Below are 27,949 nucleotides of genomic sequence, written 5' to 3'. Positions count from 1 at the left end.
TTTTATTTTTTTTTGTTTTTAACTTTTCCTTTTTTACTATTCTAGTATACTTTCCCATCTTCCCCACCTTCCCTTCTGCCTGTCCGAAACCTTCCCGTCTTCAGCTCTGGATTTTAGATCCCTTCTCCTCTCGAAACTGTGAGAGGAAGATCTATCAAACGAGCGAGATGGCTGCTCTCAACCAAATAACATCTTCATCTCGTTCCAGGTTCCTCAAGCCCCTTGCCTCCTTCTCCTCTTCTCAATCCCTACGCCGCTCGTTCTCCTCACCTGCCGATGACACTTCTGTCATCACCGTCGAAACCAGCGTCCCCTTCACCGGCCACAAGATCGACCCACCCTCCCGCACCGTCGAAACCACCCCAAAGGAACTCCTCGGTTTTTTCAGAGACATGGCCGTCATGCGCCGTATGGAGATCGCTGCGGATTCGCTCTACAAGGCTAAGCTCATCCGCGGCTTCTGTCATCTCTACGACGGCCAAGAAGCCGTCTCCGTTGGCATGGAAGCTGCCATCACGAAGAAGGACTGCATCATCACTGCCTACCGGGATCACTGTATTTTCCTCGGCCGGGGCGGAACCCTTCTCGAGTCCTTTTCTGAACTGATGGGTCGTCAATCTGGTTGCTCTAAGGGAAAGGGAGGCTCTATGCATTTCTACAAGAAGGACTCTGGCTTCTATGGTGGGCATGGAATTGTTGGTGCACAGGTGCCGCTCGGCTGTGGTCTTGCATTCGCGCAGAAGTACTCCAAAGATAATACTGTCACGTTCGCTATGTACGGTGATGGTGCGGCCAATCAAGGCCAGTTGTTCGAAGCACTCAATATGGCAGCTCTTTTGGATCTGCCCGCAATTTTGGTCTGTGAGAACAACCACTGTAAGTGACTGAGATAAAGAAATAATACAATTTTACCTCGCTTTAAACTTGAAACTTTTCTTGCACTGGTGCTTCTTATGCTCTTAGTTGAATTTGTTTTTTGTTTTGTTTTGTTTTGTTTTTTTTTGTTTTTTTTTTTCTTTTTGGTTTTGCAGACGGAATGGGGACAGCAGAATGGAGAGCAGCTAAGAGTCCAGCTTATTACAAGCGTGGGGATTATGTTCCTGGCTTGAAGGTGAAATTCGTGTTATAACATTTTGTCATTCCAATTTGTTTACTTTGATGTTATGACTGTCATCTTGCAGTTTTATCATTTGAGTCCCAATTTACAATTTTGCTAGAGAAGTTTCACAAGTTGATTGAAGCTGAGCACTTATATTGTTAACTGTAGTTACTAAGACGAAGTTTTTAAAGCTTTTGACTCTACTGGATGTTCTGTTTGTATATTGTATCGTTCACTCTAGAATCATACTCATGCATAACCTGTGGTCGGTGATGAGTTGCAGCAACAAGAAGTTGTTAAATGTGTTACCTATGATGAAATAAGTAGTTAACTGTGGATGGATATATTAGCTTATCGAAGTGACGAAGTGTAAGGGACAGCTGAAAAACTAATCATGAGTGTTGTACTGGTTGGTAATTGTCTTGATTTGCTTTGTGAAGTGTCTTGGTGAGGAGAAGTCTCACCTTAGATTTATGATCATTTGATATTCTGGCTATTGCCTAAGTATAAAAAATAATTAATGATTATTAAAAAACTATTGAATGAGTAAATTATAGGTTTAACAAAAGACCTGCATGTTATGTACTTGACATTATCCTTTTGTTTCTTATATTTGTTTTTGAAGTTCAATAGGGTACAGGAACAGAAGTTTAGGCTATGGGGAGAGATTAGTCTTATGATGTGGGAAGTTTCTGACATAATAGCTTAGATTTTTTTTTTTTTTTTTTGGTGTGTGTGTGTGTGTATGTGTATGTGTGCATTTCTCATTAATTTACTGGTTTCAGATTGTGAACTTGATATTTCTGCTCTAATGCCTGGATTCATAATTGGTTCTCACCATTTGCTAGCAACCCACTAATCGTCCTTGATGTCTGCATGGATATAATTGAAAGGACTGGAATTGCTTTGGGAAAATTGGAAGAGAGTAGTTTGGGTATTTCTTGCTGTCTTTTTCCTTGTCACTGAAAAGTGCAAAAAGGAAAACACTGGAGCGGCAGCTGCAATGGATGCCATTGCAGACTTTACATTTGCATCTGTTTGAATCAATTATCTCAGGATTCTGGGTTCATGGCTTCTTTTCATGAAGCATGACCTTATCCTAATCCTTGTTGGTTGACTTGTGAATAGTTGTGATGGGTACTGTAACTAATATTGTAATTTGTGCTTGGGATTTGCTCAACATTGGGGCTCTATAAGTTTATGTGCTATTATTAGATGGATTCCACAGTTCTCTTTTTCCACAGGAGGAAGACGAGTAGGCCATTGCATAAACATTAGGCAGTTATTTTTTCTTTTCTCCTCAAATGCTACTTTTTTTTTTATATATATATATCACAGCTTCTGATTGTTTTACACACATAACAGGTAGATGGCATGGATGCTTTTGCTGTGAAGCAAGCATGCAAATTTGCTAAGGAGTATGCTTTGCAGAATGGGCCCATTGTGAGTAAATCTATTAGGCTTTTATGTTATTTTTATTTATGTCATCCCTATTTCCTTTTGTCAAATAATTAACTTTACTTTTTAAGTATTTAAAACATTCTTTTGTAATTTCGAGCTTAGTGATGCCACATAACAATGGTGCTAGATTGCTTTGTCTTTCTTAATGGTTTTATTTCTTCATATTTTTCTGTAAGTATTTAATTCATTTTTACATGGATGATGGGCAAACTAGTTAACCATATCATGAAAATGCATCTTAGTAATTAGTAATTCATGTCATGTAAAAACCATAGTTGATATTTACGGTTGCCAGTATAATGCATAGAGCACATGGACCTGCTGATGTCCTGCAAATGAATGTTATTTCTTATTTATACTAGTTATTATTTGTAATAGCTGATTCACCTCCACCCGACTTCTCTTTTTTTTGTTGGTGGGGGGAAGATACAAGGTGGTGAAAACCTTTTGGGTAGTGGAGGTGGCTTTTTTGCTGATTCAGAAAGACAGACCACTGAACAAATTCTTGGAAGAATTTAACAATGGCGTGAATATTGGTAGAAGTTAAACAAAAGGACAAATGGGTTAGTAGTTGAAACGAATGGCGGTGGAGGAAAGTTTTAGGCTGGCAGGGAGGTGGAGAAAAGATCTGAGCATTGAAACGAAGAGATTTATCTTCGAGCAGGGACGAGCAAGGGGTAAAGAGTACCTGAAAGTCAGGGAAGGTAGTAGGGCTGAAAGGCTTCGTAGATGGAACAGTTAACTCCATCAAGGCAGAAGGGTGGAAAAATTCTTTCGGCTACTCTGGAAAAAGATACGAAGCGGTTCCGAAGAGGAACGAGAGAGGCTGGTTTTTCACAGTTTCAGAACACTTTGGCATTAATAAAAAGCAGATGATTTGCGTGCCTGATGGTCTGAGGAAACAAGGGTGGGCCTCCTTTGCTGGCAGTCTTCAATCTTTCCTCTTGAAAGTTGAGAGTGAGGCAGCAGAAGAATCACTGAAGGGAAGTAACTCCTCCTGCTAATGGTTACCTAATACCAACCTGGACCAGACCCCTGTCTGTCAAGAAGTAACGGTAGCAAGCTCAACCGTACGTCGGAGATTAAGAGTTGAAGAAGGGAGGAAAAATTGGGAGCACAGAATGGTTTTAACGGCTGAAAGGGAAGTAAAGGACTGGACAAAAATCCTAGATGCAGTGGCACAAAAGTTAAAGCTGGAAGGTGATGCTATACTATTGCCTTTCTCTGAGAAGAAAGCTATCCTGGAAGTTGATGTTCAGAAGTGGAGCTTCAACACGATACAGATCGATGGTGGATTGGTACCAATACAAAAATGGGTCCCAATCTGTAATGAAATCGAACCAGAAGAAGGTAGCTTTCGGATTAAGTTGCTAGGACTTCCTTTCGCAAAAACCTTGGGTGGAGTAGTGTTGGAGATAAACCAGAGGAGCTTGCGAGCAGTGGAACTTAGAGTTGCAGGATTGAAACCAGAACAAGTGCCCCGTTCGATTGAGATATGCTCGGATGGTGCCTGGTACAAAGTTTAGATTGCCTCAGAAGCTGAGGTGTTGCTTTGGGGAAGACGAACAACTGAAAAGGGAGATGCTGAGGTGGCCGGTTGGAGTACACATGGCTTTCAGGGGCTGAAGAAGAAGACTGGTACAATGAAAACAGAAGGGGAACAATCGCAGGAGGTTAACCAGTCCCAAAGCACTCCATTTAAAGCAATTAATTCAATTTTTTTGAACTAAAGACTTTTGGCTATGGTCGACAGTCCTATGCTGATGTGGCAGGAAGGGGTTTGGGTTTGGATGGTAATAACCAAGGCGCACATTCTGAGCCGCTTTGAAGATTGGGTGAGCCGGATAGCATAAACACTCTTAGAGGCCCACATGAGTCGGGAAAGAAAGAGGGAGATGATAGATGAAAAATCCCATCTTTCATCTTCCAAAACAGAGCTGGCCGAACTGAAACAAAAGGAAAAATGCCGAACAGAGAGAGAAACTCGATCTCTGTGTTGGGTTCCTCGACTGGGTGTTGAGGAACAGGAAAGTAGCGCAGTAGATCGCCCTAATCCACGCTATTTGAGGGATAAGAAAGAAGAGAGGGATGTAGAAGACCAAGGGTGGATAAGCTGTGGTTCAGACAGTGACTTTGAGGAGGGGAGTTCAGACGACATTTCAAGTTTTGGAAGCTTGGAAGATGAAGGATCTCAAGAGGATCATAACAGGGAGTCCCTAAACTTGGACTGCCTATTTCATGGAGATTTGGTGGGAGAACAAGAAGGGAACGAGGAGGCAGAGATGCACAACACAGAGGCTGAAAACAGAGAAACTCACAATCAAAGAGGTGGGGGGAAAACCGAGGTGTTAGCTTACGTTAACCCAGAACTGAGCAAGAATACATCACAGAATGGTAAACAATTGGGTAAGGGGAGCAGTCGTTGTGAAAACAGAATGACGGGGAATATTACCCTCCAAAACAAGGAGACAGAAAACTCCAATTTTGACACACAGGGCTTGACAACCATCTGTCTGCCTACAATCCCAATTCCCTTTGCCCATCCGAACCCAGGTAACCCTGCTAACCCTGTTCATTTAGCTTTTACTACTGATGCCACTTCTGTTTCTCTTGTTCTGGATTCCATTCTCACTCCAGTCTCAGAAGCCCATGAGAAGGAGGCCACACTGAGTCCTCAAGGAAAGAAGGGGGGAGAGGTGAGGATGGAGGGAACTTTAAGGAAAGAAAGAATATGGGGAATCATTGAGAGCATAATGGGTGAAATCGAGAAAAATGAGCTACAAAGGAGAGTTACAAATGGGTCTGAGCTGGTGTGCAATGAGGAGGAGGAGGTTAGAATAGAGGAGAGGACTAGTTATGGAGAGAACAAAAATGAAAAAGGGAAGGAGACTAGGAAGGATGATTCGATAGCTGAATTTGTTGGAAAGCTGGGGTGTAAGCTGAAGAATCCAAATGATCTAAAAGCTTCCCTAATCAAAAGAAAGGAGGAGAGCAAGATTAAGAAAAGAAAATTGAGTGAAGTGGAGAGATAAAAGAGAGATATCGAGGTGGATAATAAGTTTGGGGTGAGAGGGGATAGAAGGAAAGGATTCAAATAGATATCTTGTGGTTTTTTAGGTTGAATTCTAAAGTTGAGATGAGAATTCTAAGCTGGAATGTGAGGGAATTGGGTAATGCAAGGAAGAGAGCAATTATCAAAGAAGTAATTAGGAAGTTCAATCCGGATGTGGTGTTAATCTAGGAGTCCAAGAGAATGGACTTTGATAGTAGATGGGGAAGAAGTGTCTGGAGTTCTAAAGGGATAAAGTGGGTGGCTACTCCATCTTGGGGAGCCTTGGGTGGGATCATAACATTGTGGAAGGAAGATGTGGTGGTAGGTTTGGAAGAACTGATAGGGGATCATTCAATTTCTATGAAATTCAGGCAGGTGGAAGATGGTTTTGAATGGGTACTAACATATGTATATGGCCCCAATGACTATAGGAAGAGGAAGAGGTTATGGGAAGAATTGAGTGATATTAGGGGCCTATGGGAGGGACCTTGGTGTGTGTGTGTGGGGGGGGGGACTTTAATGAAGTAAGATTCACAGAGGAAACCAATAATCCCTAACAGAGAGTGACAACCAGCATGAGAAATTCCAATCAATTTGTGGATACTTTTGAGCTTAAGGAATTCCCGATCCTAAGCAATATCTACACTTGGTCCAACCTTCAATCTAACCCAATCTGCTCTAAGTTAGATAGATTCTTGTTCTCAACAGATTGGGAGGAGCATTGGGGGAACCTAAATTCTAGAGCACTCCCTAGACTCACTTTAGACCATTGTGTAAGGAGGACTTAAGAGGAGGTGGACCTGCTCCCTTTAGGTTTGAGAATATGTGGTTGATCCATCCAGGATTCATAGAGAAGATCAAAGAATGGTGGGAACAACACAATCCGTCAGTCGAATGGGAGGGGATGAGATTCCACAAAAACATTCAATTCCTAAAATCTCAAATAAAGGAGTGGAACTGTCTGGTATTTGGAAGAGTGGAGGAAAGAAAGAAGATTTTAATGGAGCAAATTGAGGACTGGACTTGAAGGAGGAAAGGGGTTCTTTTGGAGAAGAAGACAAAGAATTGAGATGGAGGGTTAGAAAGCAGTTGGAGGGTCTTTTATTGCAGGAAGAGATAAGTTGGAGACAAAAGTCTAGATGTAAATGGTTAAAGGAGGGAGACAGAAACACTAGATTTTTTCACTCTGTGGCAAACACTAGAAGAAGGAAGAATATCATTTCTAAGCTAGAAGTTGATGGAGTTGTTCTTTCCCAACTAGCAGAAATAGCAGAGGCTTTTGCAACCCATTTTAAATCAATTTTTGGAAGGCCTCTAAATGAGAGGATTCGGGTGGAGGAGCTGGAATGGCCAACTCATAGTTTAGAAGCCAGAGTGGGGTTAGAGAAAAACTTTGACTTAGAGGAGATAAAGGAAGCAATATTTTCAATGGATAGAACGAAAGCTTTAGGCCCAGATGCATTTACAATGGCATTTTATCAGGATTGTTGGGATATTGTGAAGGACCTAGTGTTGGTTTTTGTGGAGTTTCACAGGTGGGCATTTTATCAGGATTGTTGGGATATTGTGAAGGACCTAGTGTTGGTTTTTGTGGAGTTTCATAGGTGGGGAATCATTAATCCGGGTTTAAACTCCACATTCATTGCATTGGTCCCTAAGAAGAAAGAGGCATCACATCCAAGGGATTTCAGGCCGATTAGTTTGGTGAATAGTTTGTACAAGATAATTGCAAAAGTCTTGTCTCTAAGAATTAAGAAAGTTCTTCTAGTCATTATCACACCCAATCAAGGAGCTTTTGTGAAGGGAAGGTAGATCACTGTTCAAATTTTGATTGCAAATGAGAGCTTAGAGAATTTTAGGAAATCCAAGAAAAAGGGAGTGGTTTGCAAACTAGACTTAGAGAAGGCTTATGACCTAGTTGACTGGTCCTTCTTGGCGGAGGTAATGAAAAGTTTTGGCTTTGGAGACAAATGCTGTAGATGGATCTGGGGTTGTATCAGGAGTTGCCATTACTCGATATTGGTGAATGGAACTGCGGTGGATTTCTTTCCGGCCATGAGAGGAATAAGACAAGGTGATCCGCTCTCCCCCTTTCTCTTTACTCTGATTGCAGATGTCCTGGGGAGACTGATACATAGAGCTGATTCTAGAGACTTAATAAGAGGTTGGAGAGTCAGAAGGGGGGAAGTACCACTTACACACTTGCAATTTGCAGATGACACAATCCTATTTTGTGAGGGTGGGGATATAAGATGGATCAGAAACCTAAAACTGGCAATACAACTCTTTGATCAGATGTCTAATCTTAAAGTGAACTTCGATAAGAGTTGTGGTGGGAGTGAATTTGGAGGAAAGGTAAGTAAGTGATTGTGCAGGTGTGTTAGGGTGCGCTATCTCAAAGTGGCCTATCACTTATTTGGGCCTCCCCCTAGGAGATAACCCCAAGAATGAAAGCTTTTGGAACCCTGTAGTAGAGAGATTTGAGAAAAGGCTTGCTTCTTGGAGGAAAAATTATCTTTCTATTGGGGGAGAATCACCTTGATTAGGTCTACCCTTTCCAACCTTCCTATTTACTTCATGTCAATGTTCAAGATTCCTACAAAGGTCTCCAACAGGATAGAAAAATTAATGAGGGATTTTTTATGGGAACCGGGAGTGGAGAAGAAAGACCATACGGTGAGGTGGGAAGTGGTAAATAGGAGCAAGAAGCTAGGGGGGCTTGGGATTGGGAATATCAGGAAAAGGAACATGGCATTATTGGGGAAATGGTTGTGGAGATTCCCGTTGGAAAGGGACAAATTGTGGACGAAGATTGTGGTTAGCATAAATGGGCTGGATGAGAATGACTGGGATCCTGGAATTTTGGCAAGGACTACTGCCGCATCCCCGTGGAAAGCCATTCATGATTTGCTTCCAGTTTTCTCCCCTTGGATCAGGTACAATTTGAACTCCGGTAATCGAATAAAATTCTGGGAGCAAATTTGGGTTGGGGACCTACCTCTGAAAGACCACTTTCCATCATTGTTTGCTTTGTTAGATTTGAAAAATGAATCCATTTCCTCCTTCTCGGTTCCTTTTGATTCTTCTTTTGGGTTTGGGTGGAATTTGGGGTTGAGAAGGGCAATAAGGGATACAGATTTGGGGTGTATGTCATCTTTGCTAACCATCCTTGAAAATGTTTTCTTGAACCCTAGTAAGGGAGACACCAGAATCTAGACCCCTTCTTCATCCGACTCTTTTCTCTTGTGCTTCATTTTTTGAGACATTAGTCCAACCTACTACTCCGCTTGGGCTGTCATTCCTGGTTAAAGAGATTTGGAGCAAACCCATTTCCTGGAAAGAGTTAGCACAAATGACTTGCTTCAAAGAAAGAGGCCCAACTGTTGCTTACTTCCCAATAGGTGTATTCTTTGCAAAGCTGATGGGGAAATGGGTTATCTTATTATGGTTACTTGTCCAGTTACTAAGACTGTTTGGGAGTGGGTGTTTTCCCTTTTTGGGTATACTTGGAATCCCCCCGCGAGTGTGCAATGCTTGCTCTCTCCTTTCTTTAGTTGGCCTAAGAGAAGGGGGAAGATTATGTGGAGAAGCATTAGGGCTGTAGTGTGCTGGCCAATATGGGAAGAAATAAATTCACGAATTTTTTCAGATTAGGAAAGAACCACAGAAAACCTAACAGATTTGATACTTTCAAGGGTTGCTCATTGGCTGAAATCAATGGAGATATTCTCTGAATTCTCTATGGCAGACATGCTGAGTAAGTGGAAAGAGGTTGCTACTGCTGCTATGTATAAAAGGAACTGTAGTCCCACTTGGACCCCCCCTCCCGCCGGATTCATAAAACTGAATTTTGATGGGTGTAGCTTAAGGAATCCAGGGCCTTCTGGGATAGGGGGTGTTTTCAGGAATGAGGAGGGGTATACTACTGCCATGTTCTCTGGGCCAATTGGAGAGGGTGACTCTCTTAGGGCCAAAATTCTAGCAGTTCTTGAAGTAATCCAAAGAGCAAGAGAATTAAGCATTAGATGCTTAGTGATTGAGGGGGACTCGAAGGTGGTGATTAGGTGGCTGAAAGGAGATATCAGTGGCTTGTTAAGCTACAGAAATGAGAAGAAAAAATTTATTTGGCTGTGTAAGGACTTAGAGGTGCAATACAGCTGGGTGAAGAGAAGTGCTAACTCAATGGCTGATGGGTTAGCTAAGCGAGAGGTGGCTAAGGATTCTTTGTTTTGGGCACATTTTTAGAATTTTGTTGCCATTTTGATGTTGGGGAGTTAAGATAGTTTGCCTTCCCATTTTCTGTAATTAATTTTCACAAGTATTATTCATTAGTAAAGATTTCTGTTATCGATAAAAAAAAAGCTGATTCACCTTCAATAAAACTCTTGTGCTTACTATTATTCATAAAAAAACTCTTATACTTGGGTTTTATCTAATTAATTATTTATTTTTCATTTGAGATGAATTCCATCATTACACTTGATATCATTAGATTGTTACAGCTTCTTCACTTTATACAGAACTATGGGAACTTTGATGCTATCAATGATGGAAAAGGGTGATAACTTCCTGATCACAGTCCCATTTTCACTTGTTGTAATAATGAATGTGGACGAGATTGAGAATCTAGATTCTCAAGTGAAACAAATTGAAATATAATGGAGTACAACAACATGTCTATTCTTAATTCATTGACCATTGATATAGATGGGGACATTGTAATGGTTTTGAAACTCTTAGCAACTACTATGCCAATATGCCTGGATCACTGTTTGCAAATATTGCTCCAAGAAAATATAGTTTGGAAGGGGAAATTGAGCATTGCAAGGTGGTCTTCAAATACAACCTAGCAATCTTTGAAGCAATTATAGGGAATCTCCCCCAAAGAGGAGATAAAAGTTGAGGAGTGTCATGTATTTGATCGAAGCCTGAAATGCTTGATTGTAGCAAGTCTTAAAAAAGTTAATGGAGTGCTCTAGATGGTGTAATATAATTGGTGTTTGATTCTAATCGTTATTTTGAGAATACCTATTCAGAAATGCTTTCTAGTTCCCATAAATTCACCATTTTCTGTGCCACCAACCTATTGGTATTCCAGTGAGGCAGTATAAGCAGCATCTGCAGTCCATTTATTTGTTTTCTGTTAAAGAAAGCATATTAGTAAAATTGCAGATTTGTTCCATCATACGTTCCCACTCTTTCTCTCTCTTGATAAGAATGATGTGTTCCCTCTATTGCTATATCCCCTCACTGGCCAAATGATGAGTTACCGCTCACCTCGGAAGCCCCTTCGAGGGTGGCTTAACCTCCTAAAACAGAAGATGGGTTCGAGAGAGGGGAAAGGTAGGAAGAAAATGACTTAGAGAAAGATGAAAGGGATATACATTCACGCCACTTATTACATGATCAGGGCCTTATATAGCTGGCCTACATGTATGCGAGCATGGGGAGAATATCTTCTGGTGGCAGTGTAACTAACTCTGGGAGGCTGATCGACCCGTGGAGGAGTCCTCAACTGAGTGATAAGCTCGTCGTAGTCCACGAACGCCGTCGGCCCAAAGCGGATGCACAAAGCTTCGGTGAACTCCGCCCAAGTTACCTGGGGATGATTCTGGCAATACCACTGGAGCCATAGAATCGCGTCTCCTTCTAGATGAATGGAGGCGATGGAGACACGCTGGTGTGCGGGAGTTTCGTGGTATTCGAAATACCTTTCTGCTCGGAAGATCCAAGGAATGGGATCTCCACTGGAATAGTTGGGAAAGTTGATCTTAGTGACTTTTCCGGTGGGGTAATACCTTGTTCTTTGGCTACTGGAAGTAGAGGCTTCCGCTCCTGCTGGGTGACTGGTCTCACCGGACTATTGCTGAGAGGCGAAGTTGGAGACGACCACTTTGAGTTCCTTGAGTTTGTTCAACACCTGGTGGAATCCAACCTCAAGCTGGTCGGCCCTATCATCCACGGTAGTGGAACGTGTCTGTGGCATCGTGAAGCCTGGGATTTGGATAGCCTGGCTCTGATACCAATCTGATGAGTTATCGCTCACCTCAGAAGCCCCTTCGAGGGTGGCTTAACCTCCTGAAACAGAAGATGGGGGGAAGAGAGGGGAAAGGTAGGAAGAAAATGACTCAGAGAAAGATGAAAGGGATATTCATTCATGCCACTTATTACATGATCAGGGCCTTATATAGCTGGCCTACATGTATGCAATCATGGAGAGAATATCTTCTAGTGGCGGTGTAACTAACTCTGGGAGGCTCTGCCGCGTGTCACGCTAGCCTCTCTGTCTTCTAGTGAAATGTTGTTCAGTGGTGGCCTGCTCCACTCCTACAGTTGGGTTCGGAGGGAGTGTTTGGGTCCCAACACCAAAGAATGTCTCTTTTGGTGAATCTATGGTTTTGAAGAAGGTAGAAACATTATAGAAAAGGGGGAATGGAAAAAAGGGTTGCTGATTTGTTGGTTTACACAAAGTGAGATCCCAATTTTTCACATCCTTATGTCTTCATTTTAGTTGACAGATTGTAAGAAATCTTTCTGGCGCAAACGTGAACAAGAGGAGAAATCTTCAGTGGAACATTTACTTGCAATAGAAGAGTCTAACTACAGTACATCTACAAATATTGGCTGCATGTTAAATCAAGATTTCAACTAATCATGTTTAAGACGTCACATTGGTCTACTTGCTTTTCATTGATTCACGTTTTACAAGGTGTACTTACAATCAAGACTTTAATAACATTAAAGATGTTAGCCGTGATGTGTTGTTTTGCCTCCTGTTCACGTTTTTTTCTTCAAGTGCAGTTCATGCTCCATAGATTTTTTCTGTATTGGATCATTAATGGTCCAAGGGGTACTACATAAAAGTACAGAACGGAGAAATTGCCATTGGGTCTACCTTCCATATTCAGGAGTCTTGCTATACTTTTTTTTCCTCATGTTTATTCAGAGTGTGGTAGATATTATGAGATCATTTTCATGCTTGGTAAAGTATATTAGAAAAACTATAATTATTTGGAAAAAAAAAACATTTCTAATGAGTCATTTCTTTCCAAATTGCTGCTATGATAAGAAGCTGTCTTAAAAATCTCAATGCTATCCACAATATCTGAAGATGTGTTCGATGATATAAGCATATTTGGGGACCTGATGATGTCTTCTTCTTCAGGACATTAGAGAGTGTACGACACTTGGAAGTGGAACTTATTGGTTTTTTCTTGGGATGCATCCATGTCTTTTAGTCAAACCCCGTGAATTAGAAATCAGGCAATAGGATTTGAAGGCATGTTTTCTGGTCCCACTATTTTGATTATGACGTGGTTTGTCATCTTCAAAGGAAAGGACTGGGATCTATAGGGTGAATGATGCTGATCTACTCTTTGTTTGTACCTGCATGAGAAGTAGCTGCTTGAAACACAACTGGACCAAGAAATGCATATAAATTTTATAGGAGTTTATTAGTAGTTAGACAATAAATATAGTTCTCACATGTGAGGGTATATTAGAGACAAGAGCCTAGGCACACCATTGGACTAATCTACAGTTTGATTTCATCACTATTGTAGTTCATAACATCCTCAAGTTTCCTTTGAAGTTAGGTGGTGGTTTTTTTATCAATATTGCCCCTGTAACAGAATTGATCTGTTACACGTTAAAGGATCTAAAACATTAATAAGTTGATTATAGATGGTGATCCAAAGCTGGTGATGTGATGTCCACAAAGGGAATAAGTTGGACTTTGTAACTACAACAGTGAAAGAAAGAAATTCAAATGGATGACACAAGATATAGATGTGAGACTGATATGGGTTAAAAGAACTGGTAATGCCTTAGCTGATGTACTAGCAAATAGCAAAACAAGTGGTGGGAATAAACCAACTTTTGGGCTTAATTGTAACATTGTTCAAGATATTGAAGAGAGTAAAGAGAGTTTACCTCTCCTCTTTTATCTGTGCTTTATGTACTCTCTTTTTTTTTGCAAAATAAAGGAACCATTCAAAACACTATTACATCAAAAGCCCCCTTGTACAATGATATGATTGGAAGGCTAAGGGGGTGCTTTAGCAAAAGAAACAAAAGACTTCCTAGTTTTGGCAGTTTTAGCTATTACATGTGCAGTTCTAACTCTTAAAGAACTGTTCAACCTAAAAGCTGAAGCTGTTAGGTGAAGTCCTTGAATGGGTTTTCAGTCTCCAACATGTGCACCCATACCTTGTGCTCAAATTTAATTAATTATAATGGGGGCGGTAAGGATCGAACGCTAGACCACTTGGTCAAACAAGCTCTGATACCATCTTAAAGAACTGTTCAACCTAAAAGCTTAAGCTGTTAGGTGAGGTCATTGAATAGGTTTGCAGTCTCTAACACTAATTTCACTTCTATTTACATAAAACAGTTTGATAGCAAAAAAAAAGGGATCACAAATGACCTACTTCAGAAAAAGAGACCCAATTCTTGTTTACTTCCTAATAGGTGTACTCTCTGTAAAGCTGATGGGGAAACTGGTTACCACCTTATGGTTACTTGTTCGGTCGCTAAAACAGTATGGGGGTGGGCCTTTTCCCTCTTTGGGTGTATTTGGATTCCCCTTGGGAGCGTCTAAAGCTTGTTCTCTTCTTCATTTTTCAGATGGCCAAAGAAGAGAGGGAAGATTATGTGGAGAAGCATTAGGGCAGCAGTGTGTTGGTCCCTATGGGAAGAAAGAAACTCACGAATATTTTCAGACAAGGAAAGAACCCTGGAAAGCTTATTAGATCTAATACTTTTAAGGGTAGCCCATTGGCTGAAAACTATGGAGCTGTTCTCAGGTTATTCTGTGGCTGATTTGGTAAGAAATTGGAAAGGCATAGCTTCCTCTGCCCTATGTAAGAGGACTCGTAGTCCTTATTGGTTCCCTCCTCCCTCTAGGTTCATAAAACTGAATTTTGATTGTAGTTGCTTAAGGAATCCAGGGCTTTGTGGGATTGGGGAAGTGTTCAGGAATGAGGATGGGGCTATCACTGCCATGTTCTCAGGCCCAATTGGAGAAGGAGACTCTCTTAGGGCTGAGATTCTAGCAGCCCTGGAAGGTATCCAAAGAGCAAGAGATTTGAACATCAGATGTTTGGTTCTTGAAGGTGACTCGGAGGTGGTGATTAGGTGGCTAAAGGAAGAAGACAGCGGTTTGTGGAGTTATAACAATGAGAAGAAAAAATTCAAATGGCTGAGTAGGGATATTGTGTTGCATTACAACTGGGTGAAGAGGACTGCTAATTCATTTGCTGATGGGTTAGCCAAGCAAGGGGTGAATAGGGAATCTATATTTTGGGTGAACTTTTGACTTTCTTCCAATGTACTCTGTTGGTGGGGAGTTAAGACATTTTACCTCCCCCCTTTGTACTTGAAGTTTCACATAGTTTCATATCATTAATAAAGTTTCTTGTTACTGATAAAAAAAAAGCAACAAAAAGGGATTAAAAGATACTAATTTATAAAAAAAAAAGGATAAAAAGATACTGTATGTGCTCCAGGAGAGCCCTTTCACTCCAAAAGAAAGCAGCTTCCTCAGGCCTCAAATGATTGCCCTGTATTCAGCTTCTGAGGTGGCATTTACATAGCAGGGCTGTCCTTCTGCAATAGAAATGTTATAAGTATGAGATGGCAGACATAATCCTGTGGTTTCATAGTGTGTGGTGGTGTCCCATGAGCCATCAACCATAACAATAGATGTTGCAAGTAAAGGGAATGGGAGTGGACTCAGAGAATCAGAGTTTGATGCATCTGTCAAGATGTACCCTGTTTTAAGTATTAATGAAATCTGTTGTTATTGATAAAAAAGGGTGCAGAAGAGCTAGGGACAGACAAAAAAGGACATGGGTTGAAGTCGTGAGAAATGATTTGAAGGCCCATAACAATGTTTATATATCTATGGTTAAAAAATCAAGTTATATTATTGCCTATGCCCTTTTTCTCCCCCATCTCTTGTGCCCCTTCATGCTAAAGGGTATCTTTTCTTATCTCATTTGCATATAAAGCTACTTGCTCTGTATTAAAAGGCTTTCTCCTATTTTTTGTTGTCGTCTATATAGGAAATGGATGAATTTCTTGACTGTTGTCTGCTAAGGGTATCTCAGAAACTACTTCTAGCATGAATACTATTTCTAACATTCTATTTTAAAGTAATTTCAATTAACCTGACAACTTTCTTTGTGGATTTTCAGATTCTTGAAATGGACACATACAGGTACCATGGACACTCCATGTCAGATCCTGGAAGCACCTACAGGACACGTGATGAAATTTCTGGTGTGAGACAGGTGGTTAATTTCTCAATGTTTCTCTTTCTGTAATCGTTCTTAAGATTTGGTCATATCTACTCCATATGACCTTGCTCTGGTTGTGATTTTAGGAGCGTGATCCAATTGAGAGAATAAAGAAGTTGATATTATCTCATGAGCTAGCCACTGAAAAAGAGTTGAAGGTATTTCTTTGAAATGGGCTTTGAATATCTAGTGTGGGTGATTAAGTTTATGCTTTTGGGATTAACTGAATTAGCTTTTATTGCTTGCTTTCTTTGAATCGGTTTTGGATTTAAAAAGTCTTTTCAAGTCATCAAGTGTCATATGTATTTTAAAGTTTGTGGCTTGTAGGTTTAGTTTGGGGCCTTAAAGTATTTTGACAAAATCACAAAGTCTGAACATAGTGTGGGGAGAATAATTGAGCAGGAATTTCATTGCATCAGAAGACTGAAATGTCAATAATTTCTTTTTGTAGGATGCCGAGAAGGAGGTCAGGAAAGAAGTGGATGATGCCATAGCTCAAGCTAAGGTTAGAAGCAATATATTATTTGTACATTGTTGGACTACTCTAGTAAACACTAGCTTCAGTTTTGAACTTCATCAGTTATATTAGTTTTTCTTGCTATGGCATGCTTGAACTTGTTCTGTTCCTGTTATTAATGCTGCTTGTCGTTTCCTCTTGTTTCCAGGAAAGTCCCATGCCTGATCCTTCTGAACTGTTCACCAATGTGTACTTAAAAGGTTTTGGTGTAGAGGTAAGTTTCATTCCCCTCCGATCTATTCTTCATCTGTTATATTTGTTCATTCTTTTCTACCTTTTTATTTGGTTTCCTCAAGGGAAAAGGTTTGCTCCAATAGGTGTAATTTGTTTTGACGTTAAAAGGTGGAAATTAACTAATTATAAAAAAAAAGGCGGAAATTAACTTTCATTGCGTGTGCAATGCACCAAATAGTACCCAAGTAATTATTCTTGACATTAAAAAATGTTTTGTTTTTGGAAGCAGTCATTTGTTAGTTTAAAAAATGGGGGTATTTTTTGAGTCAATTAAAAAATATTTGTCACTATGCTTTGAAACAACACTTCTTCAAACACTTGTTTTTTGTTTTTTGCTGATGTGGCATTTTTTAGAAACAGGAAAAACAAAAACATTTGTGTTGAAGAATACCATCCTAAGTCGTTTTATTTATGAAATATATTATTGAAGCCATTTCTAGTCCCTTGTTTATTTTGTGATTTGGGCCCAAATGCATTTAAATGTGGATTAGTGTAATCCATGTGAACTTTAAATTAGCACTTGTACTAGACTGGGAGAAATTTCAGCATGTGGGCAACAATGTTATGACACCGAATAATGGCCTAAGTCATCCTTTTGACATAACATATTTTTCATTTTGAATGCCTTTTTGTTAGTTTCAGAAATAGTTTTTTTCTTGGTTGATCAGTTCAAAATACACTTTTATATTTAATTGTTTTCACAAAGTAGCTGCTCTCAAAACCTGTGTTTTCACACTTGCTAGCTTGAGATTTTACCATTGCACTTAGGGTTGTCAATGGGCCAGATATTGGTCCAATCTGATCTGGTCTAGTATGAATCCATTACAGATGGACCAGGTCCAATCCAATTCGATGAATACTTTGGACCATTATGGGCCTGGACTGGACCAATTCAGTGTCTAGATTGTCCGAACTGTTCAAATTGGTTTTAATTTAGATTGGGTCCAACCCAGACCTGGTTCATTGACACCCGTACTCTAATCTTATGTCAGTGGACTGAATATTGGTCCAATCCAATAAATATTTTGGGCTGATCAAATTCAATATGTTCTATTGCTCCGCCCAAATTGTTCAAATTGATTTTGATTCAGATTGGTCCAACCCAAACCCAGTCCATTGACACCCCTAATTGATTTTTTTTTGTTTAATTTATTAATGGTATAATTTTCAATCCAATTTGAGTTTTATTAATGGTATGGACTTGGATGTAATCTGTTTACAGCCCCCTAAACACCTCTCCCTTAAACGCTAAAAAAATAATAGAAAGAAAGAACTGTTGGCTATTGGCTTTGTAGCAGAGTAAAGGACTCACCTGGATTCTCTGTGCAGGCATTTGGAGCAGATAGGAAACATTTGAAAGCTGTACTTCCTTGAAACGGATCAAAATTTCTGTGGACAATTCAACCAAAGTTAGAAGGAATAAAAGGGGTTAAGTGGCGTTTATCGACTACTGGTTTTCCCATTAATGGATCCTTTTCATTTTGTTGTATAGGAAATCGATTCTTCTTAGATTCCTGCCGAGCCTTTTAAATTTCGGTTACCATCGGGAACTTATTGAACGTGGCATCCTCAGGATGCTTGTGTTTTTGGATACCTTTAATTTGGTTTTTGGAATCTGAAAGATTCTGCTGAAACCCATCATCAGTTTGTTTTAAAGGCGTGAGGAGTTATTAAGAGATATGATTCAATTGCCTCGACGCAACCTAAGCTGCATTATTTTAGTTTTTTTAACTTTTGATAGGCAACGTCATTGTAATCCTTATGGCTGCATTTGGAGACAATCAAATGGAGTGTAAATCTCGGTTCAGGGTAAAATTGCACTCTAGTTCACTTTTGGTTGTATTTGGCAACACTACATTTATGTATTGATAAATGACAGACCAATGCATACTTTCATTGATAATAAGATGTAAAAGTACATTAATAAGTAAATTTGCACTCAAGTTGGTTTTTGATTAAAAAATGCTTTATTAGAATTTATGTTTGTATTCATTACAGCTAAAAGTCTATTTGATAAGAAGATAAATTTATCGGTGCAAAACTAATCCAATTTTGCAATTTACACTACATATTTGCATTTACATTTATTTGAATTATTTTCAAACGCAGCCCATAGAATTAATAGCAGTATACTAGTATTGGTATTAACGTGCACCCAACAAGGGTTCGTGGTACGTATCAAAATTCTCTGCAACTTTTTCATTGGTCAAAGCTTTCTGGTAGAGGTTTTCTGAGCCCTTGTGTGTTTCCCAAATTCTTTCTTCTGAGAAATGTGGTTAGGCACTTTAAATAGAGATTTTAAAGAATGGGAAAATCTCATTGAAACCCACAGAAAATTTAATTCCACCATACACCCATAATTCAAACCCCCACCTAAACACCAATATCCCCTGTATTGGCATCAACTCCTCCCTATCACTGTTCCCCAACTGTAGGTGAAGTTGGAATTTTTAGGGCAAGTGATTTTCCCCTATCACTTTATTGTTTATTGTATCGTGGGTCCCATTCTTTCCTAAACCTTGTGAATAAATTTATGCGCGAGTCCTTTTATTAAGGTTTCTGCTTATGACAAAAGAGCACAACAATATCCCCTGTATTGGCATCAACTCCTCCCTATCACTGTTCCCACCTAAACACTAATATCCCTGTATTGCTAATGTACAGTAGTCTTTAAATGTGATTGTATTTGATTCTTCTAAGTTCTAAAAGTTTACATACATCCTGGAGATGAAATTTTTACATGTAATTTGAATTATTTGAATACAACCTAATCCAATAAATTGCTTAGGTTAATAAAACTCGGAAACCCGTGAAGATGATACACCCTTGACCCTTCCTACCGTTCCTTTTTGGTGCAACGGTTGCAGAAACAATTGAATGCACACTTGGTTTTACAGTTAAAGCGGAGGTGATAACGAATTACAGCCGGTTATAAGACTTGGGTATGTTGTAAAGCCCAAAATCTGAATGATTTTGCATTTGTGTAATATCGTAGACTTGTAGTATTGGAATTGTGGGAGTTTCCTGTCAACATGGCTCAAGTTTAACGGTGTAACATCACATGAACAATACGACAACCCCAATCTTCTCTTCATTTTCATCTTGGAGGTACAAGAATCCATAAATTACGTCGAGAAGGAAATTTCAATCATAAGAAATAAGTTACAATTAACTAGTAATTATCTTCATCCAGCAGGTGTAAAGTAGTAAAGTAATCACCCGCCAAGGTTCTTCCGAATTCTGGCAACATCTTTCTCGCTAACTTGAAACGCCTTCTTCAAAACATCATTAAGAATGGAGGGATTGGTTGCAAATGTCGCAATTGCAGCAAGCTGTGCACCGGGGTTCTGACTGTTAAGGCCAGAGACACATAGTGCCGGGGAGGATTGGAGATTGTAGAGAAAATGGATTAGTCCTCTAGGGAACACAAACGAATCTCCTTCACGCAGCTGCTGCGTAAAGAGTCTATTAGAGGTGTCTACAAAGCCCACAAGAAGGTTGCCCTTAAGGAGGAAGGTGACCTCCGAGGCTCGAGGGTGTGAGTGGGGTGGTACGAGCCCATTTGCCGCTATGTCGATGCGTGCCATGGTTAGACCTTGGGTGTTCATACCAGGCAGGTTTCTTGTGTTGGTGAGGGTTACATTGAAACCAAATGGGTTGGCGCTTGTGTTACCAGGTTTGGACAGAACAGATGTCATAAAGTGGACGGGAAGTGCTTGTGCTGGGTTAATGCAGGGTGCGCCATTGACAAAGAAGGGTTGAGAGGTGGTGCTGGTGCTGGTGCTGGCGACACAGAAGTCCTGAAGGGGATCCGGGTCTGCTCTGATGGAACCTAGATATTGTAATAATATTAGGATCCCTAGCAAGCCACCAGTCTTTCTCTTCATGTTGTTCTTAGTCGAACAGTTGGGTTGTTTTTGTTCTAGATCTGAGTTCATTTTCAACCGGCAGAATTTGAACAGAATTGGGTGTTGAGACTTGAGAGTGATGTTTGGGAAATGGAGATTATGGGCTCTTTTTATACATAACCATGAAGATAGAGTAGCGTAGGGGCATTGAAGGAAGTAGAAGGCAAGTCGGTTTGGAGTTTGGAAAGAGAAGTTTCGTTACACTTAGATAATTTGTAAAGGGAAAAGGCTGACCAATTTAAGCACAAGCATTCTCCAAACTTGTATTTTGTTTCTTTCACGTAAATTTAACATGGTCTCTGTGCATTGCCACAAATGAGAGTAACATGTAACAATAACCCAGAGTTGTCCATCTGGCCCAATCATACTGGTCGATCTTTTTCTAAACATTTACATTGTTTTGCATTTTTCTTTTTTTGGTTGAACACTGTAGTCGTTGTTGGTTAAGCAATCAATCAGCTCAGCCCAGATGATATATGTATCCATGCCTAGAAAATGAGACAAAACCACATCGATGAATGGAGTTCAGTGGCCGTTAGAGATAGTGATTGGTGATGGGATTCTTTGCCTGTATTCAAATAACTATTCCTGGATTCTCACTTGTTCTTCCTTGCCCAACGGTGTGAAATGCAAAAAACTGAATTTGATAATTTTAGTAATTCTTGACAATGTTTGTTTTCAATTAGCTCAAATTTTTCTGGTTACAGTACCAACATCAGTGATTTTATATTTTCTATTCAAGAGACACCGGTCCCTGGACGACATGAGGTAAAAAACACATTTTTTAGAAACAAAGGTTGGTGAACTTTCAGTTTTAGGAAATATAGTGGGTTAAAGTGGCTGATAATTGATTCCCAGTTGGTTTTAAGGTTGTTACCTCCCTCAATCCATCCTGGAACATATTTTGTTGCGTCTGTAATCTTTCGAATTCAATACAGGAAGAGCATTTCTCTGTTACAGCAAAAGAGAGTTCTAAACCAATTGAGGATGCATTGCAGGCTAGTCTTAGTAACTTGTCAAAGGCTGCCGACTTGAAAACCTACCAATAAGCTAGACCGACAATAAGAGGCCAAATTGATTGACAATCAGCTTGAACCCGCTTAGCACAGAGACGAGATAAGAAAAAGGAAAATAAAAATTTAGAGACCGAACTCAATAAATGCATACAAGCCTGTTCAGTGCCAAAAGTTGTCTTGCAAGCACGAACATCCTACACCATAAACAAAACGTGGCTGCATAACCTAAGTGTTGTGGTTGCTGAGCCTAATGGTCTCCTTGGGCAATTCGTGTTTAAAACCCTCAGTAGTTTACTTTAATAACTAAAAGATTGATGTACAAAGTTATTTAATGCCTTCTCTGTTAATAGGTTCCAATAAAACCACCTCCCCCATCACCATCACTCAACTCCGATACTTGGGTGGAGCACCTCTAGATAGGATACACATTACAACACAGAAGGTCATCAACTAGGCGGCATTTGGTAATGTTCCAATGGATGCTCCCCGGAGCCAAAAAATAAGGTTCTTTTCCTGTCCCTGCGACACCAGAAATATTCGGATGAAGTATTACACAACTCCACCTAGTTAACTAGCATCACAAAAAATAATAATAATGATAAATAAAAAAAAATGTTGATAGCACAGGTTAGAGTCCAGATTTCAGAATGAATACATGCACTGCCTTGCGGCAGTTTTAGGATCCCAAATCTGGTTCCAACTCTACCTATTCCAATGAAAGAAAGTCTCGTTACCATTTTGGGTTATACACCGACTATGAGATGACCTAACAATTCATGCTAATGGGTAAATTTACTTGAAGGAATCTACGAATGAATTGTTGGGAAGTGCAAATATTAGAATGATCATACATATTGTTTTCTAGAAAGCAGATTATAAGGAAGAATGTACATGCATCTACAACTTCCTTTCTTCAACTTTACAACAATCCAGTAACACAGCTCAAATGCAATCTGTTCTCCAAGCCTCTCAAGTGATGACCCATTAACATGCACCTGCCATCAGAATAAGATAACCTTTATAATGCAGTTTGCGATCAGAATTGAATACATCAATAAAGGTTCATACATTATAATACTAGTGGATAATAACTACAAGTAAGCATTGTATTTCAGAGTAAAATTGGATACTAGTTATCACCAAACCAGCTCTGGCACTAAAAAGATGCCTCTTTTAGACTGCTTCAACCTCTCACTGCACAAATTAAATAAAACATATAATAGATGCTTTGAGATATGCCACCAGAAAACACCATTTTGGCTCAGGTCTCTTTACAGTCGATCTGATATTTTGGTTGACAGGTCTATGGCTTAAGAAACACAATCCAGGTAACCAATACTCTCCTAGAAGGTGGGTAAAACGCCAATCGCTTTGTTAAATGGGAGTAATCCTTAGCCAAGCCGAACGCCGTATTTGTGATTACCTGGGTAGCGTTTTTCCCCAGGAATCACTTGCCCGGGGAAATGCCTTACCCAGGTAACGCAAAACGAATGAGGCCTATATACAACATATTTGTTAAATGGGAGTACAAAAAGGGTCCTCCATGCACAAGAGTGTAATTTTAATCCTCCTCTTTCATTTTTACCAGAACATGTTGACACATGTATTCAAGATTTAGATTACAAAACAACTTGGTAATAATTGGGAAGTTGAATAAGGATGTGATAAAAGTAAAATTATTAGAAAGCAAATGAGAACCCTATGAAAGAACAAAAGTAATATAAGATCATGTACAGAAAAAAGTTAGTCTTCAATCTTCATGCTTCCCACTGCATTACATGTTCAATTGAGGTATTTTAGTCATTTGCACAATGACAAAAATTACTGGTGTTTAAATAACAACAAATACACATATTAATGCATGGACAGTTGCACCACCAATACATGTGTGTGTGCTTGAACATGTCTATATCTCTATGTGGATATCCTGGCTATAAAACCAGGCTCAAATGCTTAAATTATAGGATTGGAATAGTAATTCAATTGAAATATGAGCAATGATGGCATAAACGTATGGATAATAACAGGAAAGATCATTGGTGAAGTATGAGGACAAACCAGAAAAGTAGCTTAGCAAGGTAATCCCGGGTAGTGCCAATAGAATCACAAAGCTCAACATTTTCATTTGGGTAGTTGTCTGCTTTTACTATGACTGAGCCTTCCAGGAAACCGGAGGCAGTTTCATCTTTAAAGAACTTTTGCAGTATATTTTGAATGAGTTCATGAATAATTTCCTCCACCTCTAATGATGACGGGCAAGATAGTTCATTTACCTGTTCAAAAAGCAAAACGAAATATGAAATTATGGAGTATGAACTAAGAACACTACTAAGTAATACACAGAAATTCCAAGATCAGTACCATATTGGGCTCCAAGGACCGTAAATACTCTAACAAATCATTGTTCTCTTCTCCATTACATTCCATGTGGACATTTTCCTGCTCTTGTGCATTCAATTCCTGATAAAATATAACCAATCACTTCAAGATGCAATTAAGTATCATGTATGCAATTTTTTACCAAAAAGCAGTATCATGTATATTGTATGCAGACACATTTCACAGTGCATTCAACCCCTGAAAAAGTTTTCTTTCATATCCCTATCTGTTTGAAAATAAGTACATAAATATATAATTTGTTCCTTCAAAATCAACCTCAAAGATGAAAGCATTAGATTTTCTAAATCCGATTTTAAGATCACATAATAAAACAAGAACCCCAAGTTACCTGACCGATATGTAAAGGTACGAGTCTCTGTAGACATACACACCATCTGAACTATAGATAACATAATGCCTTGCAATCAGACAAAAGGATACTCTCTGAACTCCTTAAGGTAGTAGACAACAATAGAAAGGGAGAAAGTACCAAAACAGATGCACCATAAACAAACACAAAATAAACATTGTGAGCAAAATAAAACCAGCAAAGAAAGCCCTGAATAAGCACACTCCACAGAACTCCACCTATAGCAAGCCTACCAGTAACCACGTCTGCAGATCAAAATGTCCAAACAACCCAAGTGTTTAATATGGAAGGCAAATTTCTAGTTTCTCTAGCAAAATAACTCAACCTCTCGGAACTGTAAGAGGGCATCTCATTCACCAAATAATAATCTAAGAATCCTCCCCTACCTATCATTCAAAAACCAGGGGACCATAAAAGTCAAAGCCCTTACAGAGAGCTCAAAGATATAATGATATCAATAAGAGGAGACCTACAGTCAGCTAAGATTAATATCACCAGAATATATGAAAATATTGGACCCCCAAATTGCATGATGTAATACAGAATTACCTTTTCAAAAGTGAACACACATCCTATTAAAATAAGAAACATACAATATAGAATTTTTCCACCATGTAGCTTCCGATGACAAAATTGATATCCCTCATACTCCACAGGAGATTGAAAATCCGGTAAACAAAATACTTGAGACCGTGACTGAGAAATGGGTCTCACATGTTTAAGTAGATGCTTGAATATTCCCTAGCACTAACAGAAGCAGTTTTTAATGCTTTCTGACACTTTCTTTTCCAAGTGTCCATTTACCAGTTCAGCTCATAACTCCAAATAGGGCTTCATTGTGAACTATAATGTGTGTATGTGGCTATGCGCACGTGCGTGTGTGTGTGTGTGTGTAGAGAGAGAGAGATTTGGACTAGAGAAGATAGAGCTAGGATTGGGATTTCTTATTTTAAAAACAGCATCTGTGAAAAGCACTGATTTGGACTATTTGGGAAAGAAAGGAACGGGAGGATTTTCAATGAAAGGTGTAGATCTGAGTCGGGAATCATAGACGCCATAAAGATAAAAGTTGTACATTGGGTAAAAACCTTGGAAATCTTCCATGTTTTATATCCTTCAATGATATTTTGAGATCATGGAAGGAAGTGGCAAACTCAGCCCAAGAGAAAGAAAGGGTCGTTATTGGAATGGAGACCGGCAAGACCTAATTCCGTGAAACTAAATTTTGACAGAATTTTTTTTGGGAAATGAAGGGCTGGTTTAGGGGGTGTATTTCAAGGTACAGAAGGTGAGGTACTGGCACTTTATTTGGGTCCTGTAGGGCAAGGGGATCCATTGACAGAAGAATTAATGGCTCTGCTTGAAGGGCTGAAGCTTGCAAAACAGTTTGGTTTTCAAAGGTTAGAAGTGGAAGGGAACTCTCAGGTGGTGATTTCCTGGACAAAATTTCACAGCCAAACCCCTTGGGTTTACAGGCAAAGGATTAGGGAAATTGAAATGATAACAAGGGAACTGAGCATCACTTTTAAATGGGTGAGAAGAACTGCAAATGGCATGGCAGATACTTTAGCTAAACAGGGGGAAACAGGTAGCACTTATTTTGGGCTAAATTGTATGGCTGAGTGGAGTGCAAAAAGAAGCCTAATTAGTAATTACAACTTGATTTTCAACAATACATCCCCTACAACCAATTGAAACTGAGACCAATCAAGATCAACTGTTTTGATGGCTCTACTATATCAATTATATAATCTGATTTTCTGAATACCATATCCACGCAATATGCATCAATATCATTCATAGTCTAGAACAATCTAAAACATTCCTCATATTCTAAAACAATACATGGAAAAGTTGTTATGTTTATAAAATTTCGTTTTCTTTATTCATTCTTTTCTTTTCCATTTTCCTTCCTTAAAATTGTGTTACTTTTCTCATGTTCACATCCAAATGTGGGATCTAGACCCGATAAGAAAGCAATAGAGATTGGGAGAGCTGAGAGCTCTGACCTTTTCAATAGCTGCCACCTCGGATTTCAGCGCTTGGATGTAATTGAAAGCTTCGGGAGACAAATCCCCCAAACCTTGAGGAATCCTTGTATCAACCAGATCTTCACAAGACCAACCCACACAAACGTCACTATGACCATTGACACCCTCCCTCTCCTCAAACTCCATCTCAGAAGCCTCACGCCCTCGAGAAGAAACCGAAGCTTCGGTACTCCCAGGAGACAACTCGAAGTTCCTTATCAACGAAAGTCGATACTCCGCATTCCACAGAGTATACCTACAAAATTACCATCCAATAACTAACTCACTAACAATCAAATTTCCTATTAAAATCGCGAGAAGAGAATTAGAAAGGTGAAAGGTAACGGTGATGGTGGTAGAAGTAGTTTCTATTACCCGGTAATGATGGACGACACCAGTAGGTGGTCGAGGGGACGCCTTAAAACCCTAATTGTGACGGAGAATTGATCGGAAGGAAGCAGGCCAAGCATTGTCGAGATTGTGCGCTTCATGGAATCCCTCGCCGCGGCAGAGACACCCTTGGAGATGATGGAGGTGTCTAGAGGTTCGATGCGTTTGAGCATATTGGCGATGACGGAGAATTCTCGGTCGAAACCGGACTTTCGGGTGGAGACGAAGTCATCTGCAACGCCACCCCCGTCGACGCCGGATATGAGGCAATTAAGAACAGCAGGAGAAGAAGACTGTCTATTGGTAGCAATAGTGGTGGTGGTGGTAGTGGTTGCCCGAACGGCGGTGGCGGGAAGTAGCGGCCGTAGAAGTACATGGCGAGTAAAGGCGGGAGGTAGTTGAGGGGTCTTGAGCGGAAGGTCGTTCAAGCGTGAGAGCAGGAAGGCCCTAGCTGTGGCGGCCATTAGCCCAAGCCCTCTGCTGCGTCGATGGCTCGTTGCCCGTCTTCTTCGGTATCGCTGCACCTGAAACTCTTTCCTCCCCTCTTCTAGTCTTCTTACTTCTTTGTTCTTACCCTCCCCCCGACCCACCCATTCCTCGTTTTCCTTTTTCTTTTTCCTTCGATTTTTTTTTGCATAAATTACTGAAACCACCCCGGTAATTTCTGATAGTTTCGGTTCTGTACCCTGCTTTATGTTAATACTACTGTATTTCCCTTCATTGTTTTCAGCTGACAAAAGTGGGCAAAATTACCTAAATACCCAACGTTTTAAATGGTAAATTGGCTTATTAAATTTCCCTTCCCTATTACACTGGCAAAAATTCATGAAGTTTGTTTTTTTTTATGAATTTTATGTATTTTCTACACTTTCTACTTTTTAATTAAATATACATTTTTTAATTCTTTATCGTTTTTTTTTTTTTTGCAAATTTTACCTTTTTTCACTTGAGATATATATTCTGTTTGAAAATTTTATCATTTTATGTATTTTTTTCTACAGTTCTAATATTTTTGTTGAAATACATTTTTGAAAAAACATATGCTTTGTGTGATTTTTTTAATTTTGGTTTTTTTTATCAATTTTTGTCTCCTTTTTTGTATTTTAAGAAAAAAAATATTGAGTATGTTGGACATACGAGTCCAAGTGGGTGGGTTGAGGCGGATGAGGGTTAAGGTGGGTTCTAACCCACTATT

At 39.6% G+C, this 27,949-nt stretch overlaps 3 protein-coding genes across 6 annotated transcripts; 1 reads left to right on the top strand and 2 right to left on the bottom strand.

Annotated features, from left to right (window-relative positions):
* Positions 1-47: 47 nt before the first annotated feature.
* Positions 48-18,496, top strand: LOC104596102 (pyruvate dehydrogenase E1 component subunit alpha, mitochondrial-like). Its single transcript, XM_010257134.3, has 8 exons — positions 48-876; positions 1,032-1,111; positions 2,465-2,542; positions 15,809-15,904; positions 15,997-16,068; positions 16,362-16,415; positions 16,576-16,641; positions 17,991-18,496. Exons 1-8 carry the CDS (start codon positions 168-170, stop codon positions 18,033-18,035), a joined length of 1,200 nt encoding a protein of 399 aa, XP_010255436.1. The 5' UTR covers positions 48-167; the 3' UTR covers positions 18,036-18,496.
* A 1,240-nt stretch (positions 18,497-19,736) lies between these two features.
* On the bottom strand, positions 19,737-20,706 carry GLP7 (germin-like protein 7). The gene has a single exon (XM_010257121.3). The coding sequence runs from the start codon at positions 20,597-20,599 to the stop codon at positions 19,877-19,879; it is 723 nt and encodes a 240-aa protein (XP_010255423.1). The 5' UTR covers positions 20,600-20,706; the 3' UTR covers positions 19,737-19,876.
* A 980-nt stretch (positions 20,707-21,686) lies between these two features.
* On the bottom strand, positions 21,687-27,358 carry LOC104596072 (seed maturation-like protein). 4 transcript variants are annotated; one of them, XR_734981.3, is made up of 6 exons: positions 26,740-27,353; positions 26,344-26,620; positions 23,947-24,045; positions 23,644-23,858; positions 22,437-22,580; positions 21,687-22,104 (listed from the first exon to the last, which is right to left on the bottom strand). XR_734981.3 is itself a non-coding variant. In XM_010257103.3 (6 exons), exons 1-5 carry the CDS (start codon positions 27,216-27,218, stop codon positions 22,505-22,507), a joined length of 1,146 nt encoding a protein of 381 aa, XP_010255405.1. In that variant the 5' UTR covers positions 27,219-27,353; the 3' UTR covers positions 21,687-22,104; positions 22,477-22,504. The 4 variants fall into 4 exon arrangements, 3 of the variants coding, with proteins under 3 accessions (XP_010255405.1, XP_010255413.1, XP_010255393.1); XM_010257103.3 differs by having other exon boundaries at positions 22,477-22,580; XM_010257111.3 differs by having other exon boundaries at positions 22,481-22,580.
* Between the last annotated feature and the right edge of the window lie 591 nt (positions 27,359-27,949).

The sequence above is a fragment of the Nelumbo nucifera genome, chromosome 3 (genome assembly GCF_055504915.1).
Source record: "Nelumbo nucifera cultivar China Antique chromosome 3, China Antique-T2T, whole genome shotgun sequence".
NCBI lineage: Eukaryota > Viridiplantae > Streptophyta > Magnoliopsida > Proteales > Nelumbonaceae > Nelumbo > Nelumbo nucifera.
This window is presented reverse-complemented; position numbering and strand designations above follow the sequence as displayed.